At 40.6% G+C, this 18,858-nt stretch overlaps 1 protein-coding gene across 3 annotated transcripts; it reads left to right on the top strand.

Annotated features, from left to right (window-relative positions):
- Positions 1–70: 70 nt before the first annotated feature.
- RB195_007358 (uncharacterized protein) lies at positions 71–18,703 on the top strand (the record flags this gene model as incomplete). 3 transcript variants are annotated; one of them, XM_064180940.1, is made up of 14 exons in its annotated part: positions 71–181; positions 236–303; positions 1,547–1,642; positions 3,729–3,868; positions 4,938–5,014; positions 7,764–7,861; positions 7,967–8,035; positions 10,723–10,932; positions 12,456–12,504; positions 13,549–13,643; positions 15,733–15,833; positions 15,911–15,987; positions 16,052–16,201; positions 18,611–18,703. In XM_064180940.1, 14 exons carry the CDS (start codon positions 71–73, stop codon positions 18,701–18,703), a joined length of 1,434 nt encoding a protein of 477 aa, XP_064037769.1. The 3 variants fall into 3 exon arrangements, with proteins under 3 accessions (XP_064037769.1, XP_064037770.1, XP_064037771.1); XM_064180939.1 differs by lacking the exons at positions 71–181; positions 236–303; positions 1,547–1,642 and having other exon boundaries at positions 3,838–3,868; XM_064180938.1 differs by lacking the exons at positions 3,729–3,868; positions 4,938–5,014; positions 7,764–7,861; ... (6 more) ...; positions 16,052–16,201; positions 18,611–18,703 and adding an exon at positions 2,169–2,193.
- Positions 18,704–18,858: the final 155 nt, after the last annotated feature.

Below are 18,858 nucleotides of genomic sequence, written 5' to 3' on the forward strand. Positions count from 1 at the left end.
CTACAAGTAAAAACTGCTTCAAGTGATATGCAATGCAGTTGTTTCCCATGAAGTTCATTTGATCTGGATAATGCTACGCACATGGTCGATTACTGTTGTCGTGACTGCTGCCATAGAAGCTCAAATCAGAGATCAGCGGGAAGACCAGTGGCGAGCTGCAGCTCATTTCAAAACTGTCGTGGTACGAAAATATTGTAGTCTTTTTGAAGAATAGCGCATCACTGAACTTATTTAGAACAGCGCAGCCGATTTTTTTCCGTATGTAATAAAGCATGGAGTGGAGCTTATTCGGCATGAAACAGGGTAAGCAAGTGGAATAAGTGAGTGGAAGAAGTAGTTATTAAGATGAATATTAGAACAAATATGGAAGAAAAGCGTTCTAAGCTTTCAGGAATTTTCGATCGTGGTATTTGTGTGAGAAACTCTCACAAAATCGCTTTGCGTTTTCACGAAATGGGGTATACTGTAGTGGAGTGTATACTAAGGAGTATAGGGTATAGTATAATAGGGTCAAAACGACATGAAACACGTACGCAATTGCGTACGCGGCTTCTTTCAAGTCGCTTCGGTTGAGCGCGGCGGCTAAGATCGTGGTGAAACCCTTGCCGGCACCACCCATCACTGCGGTTTGCGACGGTCCCAACTCGGTCCCAACCGCTGCCTCCACCGCGCTGTTTCGAGCGCGTACGCAAATGCACCGCAACTACACTCGTGGTTCATGCCGTTCTGACCCGACTATATAACCGAGTCAAAACGACATGAAGCAGTTGCGTAAGCGGCTGTGCTCGAAGCGCGGCGATGGAGACAGCGGTTGGAGTCGAGGTGGGATAAAGGCGAACTGCGAAGATGGGTGGCAGTAGCGAGGATCCTCACACTATCTCAACCGCTACGCTCCACCGCGCCGCTTCGAGCGCAGCCACTTACGCAACTCTCCGCGCTTCATGTCGTTCTGACCCTAGTATAGTTGCTGTAGATTTGCGTACGCGCTCAAAACGACTCAGTAAAGGCAGCAGTTGGGACCGAGGTGGGACCGCCGCAAACTACAAACTGATGGATGGTGCCAGCAAGGGTTTCAACACACTCCTAGCCACTGCGCTCCGACGAAGAGCGTCGAGAGAAGTCGTGTACGCAATTGCGTACGTGGCTTCATGTCGTTTTGACCCTACTATACGTTAGAATGTGCCTGCTTATACACACTACGAATCTCTTAACTGTATGTTCAATGGTTTTACATAAATATTGGAGTTTGCTGTATACAGTAGAGAGAGTTAGCTCACGTCTTAAGCGAATACGCGTTGCATGGTTATTGATCAGGTAGGAGTCCAACTGATTTTCGACCGCTCCCTCTTGGATGCGCACATGTGGCGCTCTGCACCTGATTTCTCAGGAAAGAAGCTTTCCTTCCACGCCATTTTTTTCGACGAGTAGGGAAACGTGAGTGGAGTAACGCTGGTTCCTGCAATCTATAACTCAAACTCTAAAAATTCGCTGGAGTTAACAGCGGCACCAAAATCATGGTACGCTAACTTTAACTTCAGTATTTTAGGATCACATCTTACAATAAACCAGGATATGCAACGTTATACGACGGTATCACCACTGATTTCTTCCTTTTCTTGGGTACACCGAATTATTGCAGTGTGTGAGTTGTTTTCTCTTTGTAGAATACTTCTATCACCATTCTTATTGATCCACGGATTTCTACTAGGGAATAAAAAACTACTAGAAGTATATGTTGTTTTGATAATTGTAGCAAGTCATAATTATTATAGCCCCAAGTGTGGCGCAGAACGGTTAGAGGTCCGTTGTAGCCACATGGTCGATGGTTCGAAACTGTCCTAGTGCAAACCATGACTTTCATCCCTCCGGGATCGATAAATTGGCTTGTCGTTAATGACCAGACTTGTCGGGGAGGATAAAAACACTGATTTGATCATCGGCTGACCTCGCAGGTCAGTTATAGGCTAACACGCGTTCCAAAACCCACACTATTACGAATTGCAGTAAAACGTGTTGGCGTATCCCAGGTGGATTGATACGCCAGTGACTTTATTTTTTTTTATTCTTTTATAATTATTATTGCACCATTATGAGTTTTCTGTCTATGGGAATTAGAGGTTTGAATTTTTGTGAAAAAAGATGTGAAGGGCCAAACAAATTTTTTGCAGTTATCTGCTTCTTGCTCAATTCTAATTGTCTAACGGAACCTGAAGCCACCTCACGGAGTGCCAGCCCTAGGATTAAATGGGAAATAAACTGTCTAGGAAATGAGAAGTTTTGAGAACATTTTGACTACACCTTTGCTCTACAAAATAGCAGAAGGATACAGTTTGCGAATTTACATTTTAATATTTTTCGAGAATTTTGATAGTTTTAATTCTTAGCCGTAGCCGTGTGAAGAGATGACAAAACTGCAATGTTGCAAAAGGTTTGGGATTTTAGCGATAGAGATCTGCTTACAATCGTTTTTACTTGCGTTCCTAAGTTCAAATAGATGGCAACCAAAGACAGATCCTTAGCGTCATAACACGAACTTTTACAAACCTCATTCCAGCCGATTTCTGAATGGTTTGATCACAAAGTGGATGATTTAAGCAAAAAAAATCTAGACAGAAAATATAGGATAAAGGATAAAATCTCTGGCGTTAAAGGCATCGCTCCACAAATCTGAGGTGGTACGGATTCCAGGTGGAGTATTCGTATACGGGATGGGAGACTAGGGAGAGAGGGTGATTCCGTCTATTTCTTCCTAATTACCGTAAAAGACGGCCCGGAAGATACGGCTTCAAGGGTTTTGGCGCATTATTTTCTACAGGGAGTTCGAGTGGAGCGCGCCAGCCTTGTGCGGCGCTGTATCTTCCGGGCCGTTTTTTTTACAGCAATTAGGAAGAAATGGACGGAATCACCCCTCTCTTCATAATCTACTATCCCTTATAAGAACACTCCACCCCAAATCCGTACCACCTCAGATTCGTGGGGTGATGCCTTTAATCAATCCGCTTGGGATCCGTCCCCACGTTCACTTCAATTTAGAATCGTTTGAGGTTTACGAACGTGTAACTGGTCCATACAATGACTTGCGGGGGCGAGCTGACGGGTCAAATCAGTGTTTTCATCCTCCCAGAGAAGTCTGCTACCAATTTATCGACCACGGAGGGATGAAAGGCTTGGTGAATACTAGGGCTGATTCGAACCTCTGATCGATCGTGTAATAAGCGGAACCCCTAACCGCTACACTACACCTGCCCCAGACAAAAAATAATGCTGTTGAAAAATAAAGGAGTTGATCAGAAAAAAATATTGTTCCACCGAATAATAGATGAATATTTTCTACATTCTTTTTCTTACTGGGCATAGAAATTTTTTTTTTAAAAGTGCATTAAATTCGAAGCGCTTCATACACAGCTCAAAGGTGTACGAAGATCACAAGCAGCGTTAGCGGCCTTATCACCACTATTAATTGTGCAAAACTGAGTGTCTCGAAAGCCACGATTTGAAAACGACATTCTACTTTGAATATTTAAGAAAAAAACAGGAGCCAAGAGAAATTAAAAAAATCGAATAGGATTATTTTCCAGAGCGACAATATCTCTGCTGTTCGTAGCATTTCGGTGATAGATTTTCTATGTGAATTTCCCGCTTTGAAAAAACAAAACGCTCACTAGCTAATCCTCCATCCACTGTATAAAAATCAATGCTATGCAAATCAGTTACTTGAAAATTTTCAGTGTATTCATATGTTTTACGGAACCACAAGAACTTTTGATCAAGAGACTTCAAAACCTAGATATAAAGGCCGCTTGTCGCGATTCGATACGATTTCTTCCATTTGAACAAATGGGTTACGATGTGAAAAATGAAAAAGCAAGTACGATTTCTGTCAGTTTGTTTTATTTATTAAAATCGTTTCTTTCACGTAACTTCATCTGAATATACCTTAGAAATAGTTATGTGAGAGAATTGTTCCTCTATGAGTCATTCTTTTTATTCTTTTTTTTCAGAGAAGAGCTATGCATAGATTTTTATCTTATCAAATAAATATATGTAGGGGGATCCTGGAATGCATTCCAGGCTCTCTTCCGTTCGTTTGCAACATATCTTATCACGCGAATAGTTATTTTTAAGAAAGTTCGACATAACTTTGCTGATGAGTGCTGCGTTTTAGGGCATAAGGAAGAGATTCCTCTTGGATTCTCTTCCTTATGCCAAATTTGAAGGTTAGGAGCACAAAAAGTAGCCAACCTAATATTTCAGATAGTTTTACACGCTGTCTTCAGCTTGTATCCACGATTTACACTGTTGCCGAGATACCATAAGAAATCAATTGGCTACCAGACTGTAACACATACATTCACCAAATAAGTTACCCAGCCATGGTACATTTGCTTGAGCTCAGCAAGGGATTGTATAGATAATAAATCTCTAAGATTCGTATACATATTAGACCGTTCTTGCTGAAAAAAAAAACAAATTTAAGCCACTTTTTCTGCTCACTGGACAAAACACTTTGTATTTGATTTAATTTGTTAATAACATCTTTATGGTTCATTTTTTTCGCTGTCTTTTTGATGGAAACCATTCAACTCTCCTTTTCATAATGCCTAGAATAAATTTGAATTTCAATCTTGACTTCAACCCACAAAATTCCAAACCCACAGATAGTCTATTGTATAATTTCTCCTGTTTAACTTTCATATCTAACGACAAAATATGTGTAAAGGCAGTACGAGGTTGCTCAGATCGAGGAGGGAAAGTTAAATTTAGCTGTAAAAAAAGATGGATAACATTCTATGCCTTTTTATTTAGGTACATACAGCACATATTTTTGATACAATGAATTAACTCTTGGTCAGCATGTGAAAGCAGAATAGCAGTTCACTTTTCTTGCTGTTGAACATCTGTATGAGAAAATTAACGGATATGATGAATCGTTGCAGCTCCTTTCGTGTACATGTTGCCTTATGCAGAATTCAAAAAAACGGATAATGAAACAGAGGAACGTTATGTTCTACAGGTAGATCAACGCATTTCGTTCTTTATATTTTTCTGATACATTTTCATTTGAAACTTCTAAATCAACAAACATACAACGACGTTAAGCTGCTTCCAGATTAAACTACCCGGAACAAATGATACCCGAAGCTTACAAGTAGTCACTCAGTCAAATAGTCAATATTCCTAGGTAGTTAATCCTAGGTCCTGTGACGGACAGCTTCTTGTGGAGATCATTTATAACAGCAAGCCTCCTAGAGTCAGGTATCATTTCGTCAACATGCTGGACGTAATCTCACGAACTCCAGAAAGAGGAAGAGATTTCTGCATTTCTGCGCTAAATCCATCGTTTTCGAGAGATCTTCCATCCCTCATTTCTTTGAATACAGACCAAAACCTTTGACTCCCTCAGAGGGTCCTCGGTGACGAAGTGTATGTCTGTCTTTGGGGGTGCGACTGTTCAAGAACTGTCGGCGCTTGTCGGTTCAGCAAAGTGTTAAAATGTTCCAGATAGGCAAAGTTGCCACCCCGACAGCGACTCCGTTGACAGTGTTCAGGACAAATGATCACTTCTTCACTCTGCTGCTACACTGCCTTAGGAGAGTGCAGACTTTTCTCGGATTCTTGTCATCGCACGCCTTCTCAACCTCCTTCGCTCTTAAAGTCCATCCATTATCGTGGTGTTGTTACAGTTGACGCAACTTCCTTCTTAGACGCTTTTCCTTTCTGAAGTCACCAGTAGTGAGGGCAATACATACAGAATTGTACGTGGATATTGTCTCCGCAGATCTGAAGGCGAACTTCTTCCTCAGTGCTGAAACAGAAATCGGGATCGGTTTTTTTTTGCAGTGTCTTGAACGCATTTAGTGAATGAATCAGTGTCATCCACACTCATTCTAGTCCGCAATCCAGTATTGATCGAAACTCGTTGGCAGAACTTCTTTCTGCATTCCTCGTCTTTCAGACCTGCCAAGTCGAGCTTTGGTTGATGTTGAGTTCCCCGATACCCTTTCTGGAACTGTATCATAAAGGTGAAAGAACTGGGCGGTGGTCGAAACTGAATGACGTCCCACACAGCTCTAGATTTTCGGATATTTGACAAAGGGATGTTCTTCGTCAAAACGTAATCGAACTGAAGCTTAAGAGTCAGCGTCTTTTGCTTTCGCTGCTCTTATGACTTTAAGGGTTCTCCATTACCACGTAAGCAGATGGCTTCCATGATTCCTCTTAAACGTAGATGCAATGGTTGGATTCGTCTTCTTGCAGAGGTCTTTCAGACGATTTCCTTTGCCTGATGTTTGCTCCGGGGGTTGAACCGTTTTACCAAGCACATTGGATTGTTGTTCAAATCCCATCTTTGCGTTCGCATCGATTCCGACAATTACCGCGTGCTGGCTTGGTAACGTATTGTGTTCAGCATAAAACACGTCCCTGTTGGAGTCCTCGGCAGTCTCCGTAGGAAAGTAGGCGCATCAGCACTCGCGATCCAGAGTTTGAGTCCTCTGCGATCCCTCAATCGTACAAAGTCGTCGCATCTTAACGACGTTGAACCAAACTCCTCCATGTTGTGATCGTTCCTAACAGGTATTGCGCAGCCTCCTACTTTCCTTTCACCAGCATCGCCGCAGTAGATGGAGTAATTGGCGATAGTGATGAGAGGGCAACTACTGATGCCTGTTTGCTGCAATGCAGCATGCAACGGTGCATACAGATATGGCCTGAAGTCTGGAATGACCGGTTTGTTGGAGTTCACTTAACAGCGACCGCCAGTTTAGTGCCACGAGACTGATGTTTGTTGCCAAAGATTTCATGCTTCCCTCAGGCATTCGAATTTTCAGGGCATGGACTCTGGCATGGTGCTGGACGACAGCACCTTTTTGAAATATATGGGAAGCTTTTGCCATATAACAATGCGAGTCATATAGCTCGCGCGTTCCCTATGCGTATACTCAAGTGCCTGATTGCGTTCAGTAAAAGCAGTGCGCCACTTGCAGGCAATAATCAGACTTGTATTCGCGGCCCCAAAGTTCGACAAATACCATGAAAGTAGCTTCATCGAAAGAAATCTATGCAGTCGTAACCAAAAATGATCAATTAAAAGGAAAAGTGAACACGAAGCCACTTTACTTGAAATTCCGGTGTTTTCTATGGTTTCATGGGCGACAGATATCGCACTATTTTTCGCTTTTTGGGTCTCAGTAATAACGGCTATCGGATTACCGGTAAGTGTATGTGAAAAAGGATAAAAAAGTATAGGTATCGATAAGACTCGGGTCGCGAAATTATTTTGGCGTAAAACGTACAACACATATAAAAGCAGTTTTTCTAACTCCAGCATAGCAAGTGGGTGCAAATATGAGTACAGCTGAAACGAAAGCAGAAAGTGCAGACAGCCACATCCGTTTACATTCGCTCAAGGGTGTGTAATTGAGCAAACTCTCTCTACTTTTGTTTTCCATGATTTCTTTCTTTGTACAATCTTTCTCTGTATGTTCCAGTATAGCGTTAGAGTAGAGCGCATCTAACAGAGTAAAAAAAAAGAGGATATGAAACTGATCACTTCTATATAAATGTGGGGACTATCAGAAAATTGGCATTGACAGTGTCTAGTATCATCATGAACTTATCATCAAAGAATCTTGTCCGAGTAAAGAATGTTCGTGCTGTTGCTTTTGCTACAGCTGAGCTGTTTGCTCTCGCAAAGTTCACTGCACCAATTCTGAGCATACAACTACGTGCAAAGATATCTGCCCACTTTTCTGCATTTGAAGGCATTTCAAGACTTTGATAATGAGGATACGCTCACTCAAAAGCGAACCAACATTGAATTCACATTAAAGGACAAAACTGTGCTGCTGCTCACATCAAGGTTTGGTTTCTTACATTTACAAAGTGTGTTAGACCATCCACAAGTTTATTTTTTCTAATATCACAATTCAACAGATTTAGAGTGGAAGCATTTTTATGTTTTCAGTCCGTACTGTCACGCATACATACAGTGTTCACATGCAGCCTCTCCTGGCGGTACTCGTGTGAAGTTCGAGTGAGTTGCTGAAATCCGGTTTCCTTCTATTCTGTGCAGCGTATTTGCGCTTATTAACTGGAATTTTAACGAGTCTGTTTGGAATGTGAACATGTAATTTCAATAATTTAAGCATAAAACAAATTCATATTTTGATAATACAATTACTGTTTATTATATGTTTTTACTGTTTTTACTGTTTATTAATTATTGTCAGTACTGTATGATTTCTCCACGTTTTCCAACATTCAAAACCTTCTAAAACTAAACTTCAGAAAATGGAACCGCTAAACATATGAGGTCTTCATTTTTTCTCTTCATTGACACCGAAAGTAGAACCGCAGCATTTGAGGCACTTGTCCTCATCCTTCTTTGCATACGTCTTTATTCAGTATATGTAGTATCTTTGAGTATCATGCTATATGATAGCTCATTCTCTGTGTGTGTCAGTCATGAAATTCCAGAAAGCAGTGAGACGAGTCCTACGGCGCCGAACTGGCGCGTTGGCGCCAGAAATCTACACCCGCGTGAGAGCTCCAAAAGAATTTGTCAAGGAGTAAATGAGACGACGTGAACAGTTTCATAACCATGAAACCTGCATGTGTTGCGGTTCACCTCTACACCTTAGGAACACGCGTGAAAAGTCTGCTGAAATAGTAGCTAGTAGTTTATGTAAAGTTTAGTTTATTACGGGACTCTCTTTGCCGTTCCTCTTATCAGACAAGTTTGATACCGATTTATCGATCTTAGAGAAGTGAAAGGTTTAGTTGTCACTAGAGTAGTTTTGAATCGTTGCCCGTGCTCTCATCCCGGCGCTACACCTACCTAACTAGTTTGTTGTAAGTTTTCCCTCGACTAGTATAGTGTGTTTCAGTCTAGTAACTAATTCTTTGCAATGCAGAGTGTCTCGCTCCTAGGTTCATTGTAACTTGCTGTCGGATGTGTATAGATTCACCTCTGCAGCTGCTGAAGAACTGAAATTCTTAAAATTCTCGAAGAGATAAAGATGATTAATTCGGATGATATGGGCTTACGACAAGGGCTGTGCAAGACTCGGTCAGAGTAATGGACATACCACTTTCGAACCTAAAGAACCAGCAATTCTGCAATCGTGGGCAGGATCTTCTTTGTGAGACATCTAACTAGTGTAGTATGGTCAAACCGACATGACAAGTGTAGTTGTGTCAGCGGTGCGGTGGGGCGAGGCGGTTACGATCGAATAACGACACCTCGTACCACCGTTCATTGCTACATTTCGCGATGGTTCCACCCCGATTCCAACCGCTGTCTCCATCGCATCGTTTCGAACGCAACAGCTTGCGCAATTGCACCGTGCTTCATGTCGTGTTGACCCGACTATAACTGGTGCGTCCGAATGGAAGGCAAGGAGTTTGGGTGGTATCGAGAGTTATCTATCTAGTCGCTTGTCAATAATGTGGGGCACATTGAGTACATTGGCAAAACACTGGCAGAGTACTATGCACCCGGGTCAAAGAGAACATAGATAGATTCGTAAAATCAAGAACCAAAGTCAACCCATTTAGGTGCTCATCGCAGACAGTGTCATGAGAACACCATCCTCAAGAAGCAGTCACGATTTTGGCAAGCGAATCCAACGTTCTTGCGTGAAAAACATTGAACGAATTTTACATACCAACCAAAAATCCGATCATTAATCGTGAAGAAGAATCATGCGTTGTTGTTACCATCGATCTGGCGTCATAACAGAACCTGTGCACTTTTTGACTTACGGGGTTAGATGCAAGCAACATCGTTAACAGTTACTATTAATGGTGTGCTCTAACAACTGATGGTCGGCTAACATCACGGCTATCAAGCTGAGCGCTGTTGTGGTCTGCTTCTCTGACTTTTTCTTTCATCAGTCTGTTTGCTAAGTCTTGTGGGGTGATGAGACGGTTGATAGCACAGATAGATAATCATAGAAGAAGAATAATGTGTGTTCTTGATCGTCCAGGCTCTGAAGGTGTCGACGCTGAAACATTAGCAAGAATAACCAAGAAAATTAATACACAAGAAAGATATGATTTCGATAATTGTGATGAGGGCGGGTGTAGTGTAGCGGTTAGAGGGTTCGCTTCCTGCACGATCGATCGGAGGTTCGAATCCGCCTTAGTGAACACCAAGCCTTTCATCCATTCCTGGTGGATAAATCAGCTCCAGACTTGTCTGGGAGGATAAGAACACTGACTTCGCACATCGGTTAGCCACCGCAGGTCATTTACAGCAAAGTTACACGTTCGTAAACCTCAAACGATTCTGAATTGAAGCGAACGTGGGGGCGCATCCCGCCAGAAACCTTAACTTTAATTGGCAGCGACATGCATCCACAATTGCTGCCTTCCTCATGTGCAACAAATGATTACATGTGGTGGTGCGACAAAGACAGAACCACATTAAATTGAAACGACCGTGATTGTATTGTAGAGTCAACACAAAATGGAGGACGGTGCAGTTGCGTATGTGGCTGCGATCGAAGCGGCGCGGTGGAATGTAGCGGTTAGGATCGTGGTGGAGACTCTGCCAGCAGCAGCCTCCGGTACACTTTGCGATGGTTCCACCTCGATTACAACCGCTAAGTCCACGGCGTCCCTTCGAGCGCTGCGCAAATGCACTGCGGTTCATGTCGTTTTGATCCGAGTGTACACATTCTGCAAATTTAATTCGTACTTCATCCATATTTAATTTAGGCCAAACGTCGACCTCTCTAAATTTCTCCAAACAAAGACGAAAAAGCAAAAGAGCCAGTACATTTTAACTGGGACGATGAATGGAGGAGCACTGAAGAGCGAAGTGCAGAAGTCGCAATTGTTCAGAGAAATCAAAAACTTAAAGGTGTCCGAGGATACGTGCTGCCCTACCATGTTCGAGTTTACAGGATTTATGGAAAGAGACACGTGGTAAAGATTTCAATAGCTACATTATTACTATATTAAGACTAAATGGATCATTCACTTCGTGAACCCATCGTCTCTGCTGCCTCGTAAATATACGGAACTGAAATTCATGGTTGTATTTTACGTTAGGATAAAGGGTAAAGTGTCTGGCGTTAGTCTATCTGTTTGGGATACGCCAAGGCATTCAATTCAATTCAGCATGGTTCGCGGCTCAACTACGTGTGTCCAACACATACAGTCGCTTGTGGTGGCTAGATAGCGTGTAAAGGCAGTGTTTTTACGTTCAAAAACAAGTTAAATTTATCAGTAATAAATTAGGTACCAATTTATCGACCCACCCTTTTATACACTGGATTAGAACACTACGTCTACTTCCATAACATCATGCCTTTGGCATTTTTCCTTACCTTGAAAGTCTGTGAGGTTCTCACGAAAGCGGTTCTACTAGCAATTTCTTGCTGACCACTACTCTCACAGAATTCTTGATCTTTGTACCCCATACGTATGCTTTCGTATACCTACTGACCATCAGAAAATAAGTAAGGAATCAGAAATGTGGAGATTTATTTATTCATTTATTTATTCGAAAACCTGCAGGTGTGCCATAGAATAGAAAAAAAAGAACAAGATGGAGCAGAGTTCACTAGAATTTCGCCTGAATTTTACACAACAAGGCTGACCCTTTAAAGCATGAGGAGTGGTGGGTTGGCAGGTCATTCTCCTGCTACAGAAGGTGAGAAATCCTCACGCGAGATCCTTTTTCCAGACCCAGAACGCTACGGTAGATAAACGGATACCAGGGTTTGGGCGACCAATTTAACCTCGAACGGAGGAATCCGTACGGGACCCTGGGCGAACGGGTGGGAGGACCTCAAGCGCAAGGGCTCACCAACTTTGCTATCCTTGGATGGCTTTCCACCACCAAGAGAGAATAAGGTCCAACTGCAGGGACGAATTGAAAAGGAGCATATCAAGGCAGAATTCCAACTAGATAGTGTCATAATGAACAACAGGAAAGGAGGAACCAAAACTGTAAGCTAAAAACACAAACATTGTAACAGAGATGTGATTTTCTGTTTATTCTTCATCATACGCTATTGTGTAAAGACAATTTTAACAGTTTTTGAAAATTTTCAGAAAAAAATTGTTATTCCCAATATATGTGGACTAAGTATGGGTTTGTTGTAGATAAATAAAAGAAGTTCTGAAGTGTCACCACGTTCAAAAACAGACTGTTGCTACATCAAAAAAATTTGAGTGCTGTGGGATTTGTAGAATAGAGGCTTCAGAAGGAGAACCAGGCTTTGAACACTTTTCTTCCGGTAAACCCGAGACCTGCTTTTACGATGAGTGAATTGCATCACAGATCCTTTTACGGAACTATCTAAGGAAGATGCAAAATGCTGTTTTTTCCTCGTAAAACAGAGTTGCCTTGATAAAATTTAAAAAACCAAAAAACTTAAATCAATTATCAATTCGCTAATCAATTTTAAAAAAAGTAGAATATTCAGTCTACAACAATTAAGGTTCGAACATTCTGTGAAGCCAATTGCAAATACGTACATTCTAGCCAAGGTGAGCTTGTTCAGAATTTTTAGATTTTTTAAAAAATTTTAGCACAAAATTGTTTACACACGTTCATTTTGGGAGTGATTCCTGAACAGAGGAAATTGCTTTGGCGTAATCGTCGCATCGCTAACCGCCGCAATAAACAGTGGTAGCAGGTGTCCTTAGTCGATTCTAACCGTTGCGCTCCACCGCACCGCTTCGAGCGTATCCGCTACGTCACAACTGCGTCGTGCTTCATGTCGTTTTGACCCGATTATAGATTAACGTACGTTACACTGCGCGGTTCAAGTGTAATTCTGAGTGATTGCCATTTTTTGTAACTATAGGTCCAGTAAAATCCCAAAATATGTCTTAGAAGGACTCTAATTATTCGCAATTACACGAGAACAGGGGAAGAAAACTTGAAATAATTGAGTAGATGCTCCAGCAAAAGATAAAAGCATTCAAACTAGGCAAAAGTGATTTTGTTACTTTTACGATTAAAAAAGACACAACACGCATAAATGTAGAAAAATGAAACGGAAACTAAATCATTACAAATTAATCAAATTAAGATCTTAGAAGCTCAGTAAAGAAAAAAAAAGATTGGTGGGAAAAGATCCTGCTACAATTATATAGCATTATTCGCTAACTATTGCATTAGAAAAATGAAAAAATATGAAAACATCAACCATCAACGTTTTACGTTGAATGTACATTGAGAAATGAGCTAACGAACTCACAGGTACATACGTTGCCAGTTCAATCCATGAATGTTGATGACGAAAATTGCTGTAAAGTTGTATTGGTTTTACAATTAAAAACGTATTTTTTAATTGTAAACGTACGTTTACAATTAAAAAATACGTAAATTAATTAAAAAATTGTTTACGTAAATTAATTAAAATTTACAATTGGAATTTCAAACCAATACGATATTTAACAAATGCCGAAGGTCAATTGAAAGTTGAACTTTTCAACTCAAGTATGCTGCAGCGGCTGATTTCATTTTGCGTATAGATCATTAAAAATCGATACTTGAAAAGATAGCCGCTGATTTTACGGTTTTAGACAAAACGATATGAGAAAAAGTGTGTCAGAAATCGTGCTAAGGAAACGTCACCAGCACAGTCGTTTCGTATTGAAATTGGAGGATATTGCGCATGGTATGTTTTCAATGTTTGTTCAAAGTACGTGCACCACAATAACAATGAATACTTAAAAGTTAGCACTAAACAAATAACAGCATTTTGTGCACCATCCATTGGATTGAAAAATACTCTGTAGTCATTTTTTTCCAAATTGAAGATCCCTAACACATCCAGGCGCTCTAAAAAATTTAAAAAAAGAATAAAGGATAACGTCCACGTCGTAATCAAAACGGTCACAGAATCTCCACATCGCTACCAAGACGGTAAACCGCTCTATGGCATCTTTGAGATTTCCTAGTCAAACATTCTTACTCGGCTGAGCAATAGAGAACGACAAAACCTTGCACTACACTTTGCGTTACATCATGTGTCTTTCCAGACCACTGTTCCGTGATTCATCGTTCCTCACACCCATGTTTGGAGACAACCGTAATTATCAGAATGTATTATCAGAAATATTACAATGCTACAGAGTGTCGAATGGAGTAATAACGATTGGCTGCCGTGGTGACGGTCTTCATCTGCATCGCACATTCTAACACTGGCTACAAGTACTGATTGCTGGATGCCACATACATATGCCACTCGTATTCATTCTATGCTTCTTTAAATTGCTTAGTTGTTAGACCTGTTTTGGGAACATTTTGGTGTTTCATAACCAGGAGGGCAGAGAACACTCATCTACGTCATCTAAACAGTCGAGATTTTTCCGCATTGTTGTCTGAACAATGAAGAACACCCAACCGATTGAGTTGCTGATCAACTATAGAAGGATAAAGGATAAAGTCACTGGCGTATCAATCCACTTGGAATTCGCCAACGCGTTTTACTGGTTCGTTATCGTTGAGGTTTTGGAACGCGTGTTGGCCTATAGAATGACTTGCGGAGGCCAGCCGATGATCACGTCAGTGTTTTTATCCTCCCAGACAAGTCTGGTACCAATTTATCGACCTTTGAGGGATGAAAGGCTTTGGGAGCACTAGGGCGGATTCGAACCCTCGACCATGTGGCTGCAACGGACCTCTAACCGACTGCGCCACACCCGCGCCGCTCTAAAAAATCACAATATAAAAAGATTTTTCAACAAATATTCAAACGCACTTATACACAAAGTGATCTGTATTTGATGGAGGCTGTGACGGTGACGACATTGGTGACGTTCGGGAATGAAGAATGTAGTGCGATTGATGGATTCTTCAGTTTCTTCTTCTCGCGGTCTTCTTCCTTTGAATAGCGACAATTGTGAACGTTCGGCACTCAGCAGCACGATGTGTGATCTACTACAGTCTGAATGGCACTGAATACCGTAAAGTTTTTTAAGCCATGGTTTTATGTATCCTTCAAAAAGCTTATTCGCCTGTACGGCACCGCGAGTGTTAAAGGAATCACCCCACGAATCTGAGGTGGTGTGGATTTCAGGTGGAGTGTTCCTACACGGGGTGGTGGATTATATAGAGGAGGGTGATTCCGTCCATTTCTTCCTAATCGCCGTAAAAAACGGCCCGGAATATGCGGAGCGTACACAGGGCTGGCGCGCTCCAATCGAACTCGTTTTAGAAAATAGCGCGCCAGAACGCTCGAAGCCGTATCTTCCGGGCCGTTTTTTACGAGAATTAGGAATAAATGGACGGAATCACCCTCCCCCCTCTCCATAATCTACAATCCTGTATACGAATACTCGACATAAAATCCGTACCACCTCAGATTCAAGGGCTGATGTCTTCAAACGTATTTTCGTCAACTCAGCCGTCTGGCTCAGCTCTGGCACCTTTCCTTCATGCAATCCTTATTTGAAAAACTCGGTCCCACCTTGTTTAGTGTACTTTTTTGAATCTTCGAAGAAAACTTTTTTCTTATTAGCTATAACCTGTTGTTCTTTGTGCGTTTTTTTTTTTTGCACAATAATCAGTTTTATAAGAGAAGATGTCATCAGTGGAATCACTCTTGATCTTTACAAACATCAAATAACAAAAAAAAATTATTTTATACTAATGTTTATTCCAACAGTTGTCTCCAACTCTATATTATTTACTACTGTGTTTTTTTTCAATGTTTCTTCTCGTTTTTTGACAAAAAACAGAAGTATTGCGATGTACGAATTAAGGATGAGGATATGTTTTGACCGTGGCAATCAATTTTGTGAAGATGAAAGTAATGCCCTGTCTCTAATTTTCGCTCATAACGTGTTCATCCCAACAGATTCAGGTAATTTATCTGCACTATACCAAAATTTTGAGCTCTTCGAGTACCGTATTTATAAGGATGTTGGCAAAGTTTTCCAGAGCAAGCAGTGATGTTTAGTCTTCAAAATGAGCACCTACTTGAGCTTCGCATCAATTTCCTCATTGATGAACCAGCTGTAGGTGTACTTTGTAGTCTTCTCTTTGACCTATAACGTTAATATAAATCTTTGATTTATTCAGATTCAACTGGAATATGCATTTTCCATTCCAACCACACCAGGAATTTCCCACACAATGCATTTGAAATCGTATGCAGATGTCGGTTTAGATCCAACAAAATTACAAATTCATGTGATTAAAGAAAAATGGTGCCTTGCTCGTCTTGTAAATGTATGTTCTTTTTATTCTTTCTATTTTATGCATATGTATGTGATCTATATATAATATATAATATTCTATATTATTAAAGTTCTATTATTGTTATTATTGTATTATTATTATTGTACAATATTGTATTATTATATACCAGCCTGGACGTCCGGCTAGAGCCGGAATTCAGACTTCAAACGTTCTCTCGTGTTCGCTTCACTCCCCTTCACGATCAATGAAAATTAATAGTAGTGGCATTTTCTGTAAAACTTGGACTGTACATAGTATTCAAACAACGCTTCCTTCTTTCTTTTGCTGTTTTTTTTTTAAATAAATTTAGGCGAACTATTTCATAGTTTTCTTTCTTAACGCGTCAGTTCTACGGTAGGAGGTCGGATTCATGTTTCAGGTTCAAGCACTCCTTCGATACCAGCATAATGTGGACACAATGTGAAAACATTACTCGGAATATGAGTTCTCCTACTGTTTCCCCCCCCCCCCCATCATTTATCCCAGAATGACGTTTTTACATAAAATGACGTGAGCGACATCATTGTACTGACAAAGATAACGTTCTACGTCAGATCATGTAAACTATTCGCTCCTAGTTAAGCAGCTGTTTGCATGTGTGTTTCCACTTCCTGGAGAAGGCATGTTATCTACCTGAGGGAAGCGTGCAAGGAAATAGACGCGCGGAGCAGTCGTAGAAGTGAAACGCAACAATGACAGTATCTATGAAACGGCTGCTACGTCCCATTTACCTTTTGCGACATGCACACGGAGTTATTGCCCAACGTTTCGACGCCGTAGGACCCCTGTCTCACCCCTTTTTATAGCTTTCTGGTGTTGTCGCACCAATCCGACACCGTGCGAGCCGGCTCCCTCCTTTTTTTGGAATTTCGTTACTGACACACACACACACACACACACGCAGACCCCGAACTGTATCACTTTAAAGACCCCACTACCAACTTTATGGATGTAAAGTTTTTCCGCTAATTCTTTCAAACTTCGGTGAACATCGCTGCTAACCACACTTCGGAGTTGTCATGATACTCGGTTGCTGTGTACCAACTCTGTTATTTCAGCAAAGATTCTTAGAGGAAAACGTTTGCTGAAAATTTTTTAAAATGAATTTAAAATAATAATAATAACAAAATCAATAATAGTTGATTTGATTTAGTTTAAAATTTAGTTAATAATAACAAAATAGTGCACTCTTGACCGATTCATTGAAACACAATCTTAGTTGGAACGACCACCACCATCCCTTATTCTGTCGGGATTCAGCAACAACAGCTGATCTGCATCATTTGAATTGGTGCAACGACGCCAGAAAGCTATAAAATGGGATGCAACGGGACCAACGGCGTCGGATTGGTGCGCTGACGCCAAAAAGATATAGAATAGGGTGCGACGCGTGCCGGCGTTGGACTGGTGCGCCATAGTGCGGTGGTATCGCGCAGTAACTTCGTGTGCATGTCGCAGAAGGTGAACGGGAAGTTGCAACCGTTTCATACCCATGGCTACTGTGCGCTTTGCTTTGCACCTCTACTGCTCCTCCGTTTCTCTATCTCCCTGCACGCTTGCCTAAGTTGGTTACATGTCTTCCTCAAAAAGTGGAAAATGAAACCGGCTGCTTAAATAGTAGCCAACAGTTTGACGTGGAACGTTATCTTTATCAATGATGTCGCTCACGTCCTTTTATGTTAAAACATCATTCTGTGATAACTGTTGGGAAAAACAAGAAGAAAGGTCAAAATTAGGGCAACGCTTTCACAAATTGTGTCTATATTATATTGGTATCTAAAGAGTGTTTAAAACTGAAGTTTGAATGCTCTTTATATGTGAAAATGACGTGAAAAGGAGGGAAATTATGGAATCTTTTGCCTAAGTTTACAAAAAGAAGAAATAAAAGGCGTTGTTAGATCAGCACAATTCTAATTTTGCATAAAATGCCACTGCTATTAATTTTCATTGATCAGTGATGGCTAGCGAAGGGAACCCCACAGAAAGTTGGAAGTCCGGCTTTAGCCAAATTTTAAGCCTGTTCAGACTGGTGGAGTATTAGGTTGGTGCAAAAGAAATGCAGGTTTTTTTTTGTTTCATTAGTTTCAACACTATTTTTTTTTGATAAACTAAGGCTTTTTTACGAGGTATTATACATTGCTGGAAAGCTTGTTATATGAGTTTTCTAAATATGTATATGGAATTTAATTCAAGTCACTTATTATAGAAAATAATTTGGTTTTTATTTTCAGATGTCTAGTAATAAATGTTTATAATAACCCGTTTATAGTATTTATAGTAATATAAGTATAAGATGTTTATAGTAGTTTAAGTATAAGATGCTAAGATGGACCTCTAAATCTTAACAGTGCAGTGAATTGAATATAATTAAATTTGAATGTTATCTTCTCAAATTTTTAGGACCTTGGCGACATTCATTTTGGCTTCGATGAGGAACCACCAATCCAGTGTATTAATATTAAAAGCTGCACTTGTTACAATTATTCCGACTGATGTTCCTGGTTTCCAAACAGAAACTTCGAAGTAAAAAACTATTTACGGTTTTGTATTTAAACATGGTCTGCTTCATGTGTTCCAAAGCTTCATCGTTTAAAAAAATTGTTTGATTATAGCACTGTTGTGTTATTTACAATGTTTAAACAATTTTT

Source organism: Necator americanus, chromosome I, assembly GCF_031761385.1.
Source record: "Necator americanus strain Aroian chromosome I, whole genome shotgun sequence".
Lineage (NCBI taxonomy): Eukaryota > Metazoa > Nematoda > Chromadorea > Rhabditida > Ancylostomatidae > Necator > Necator americanus.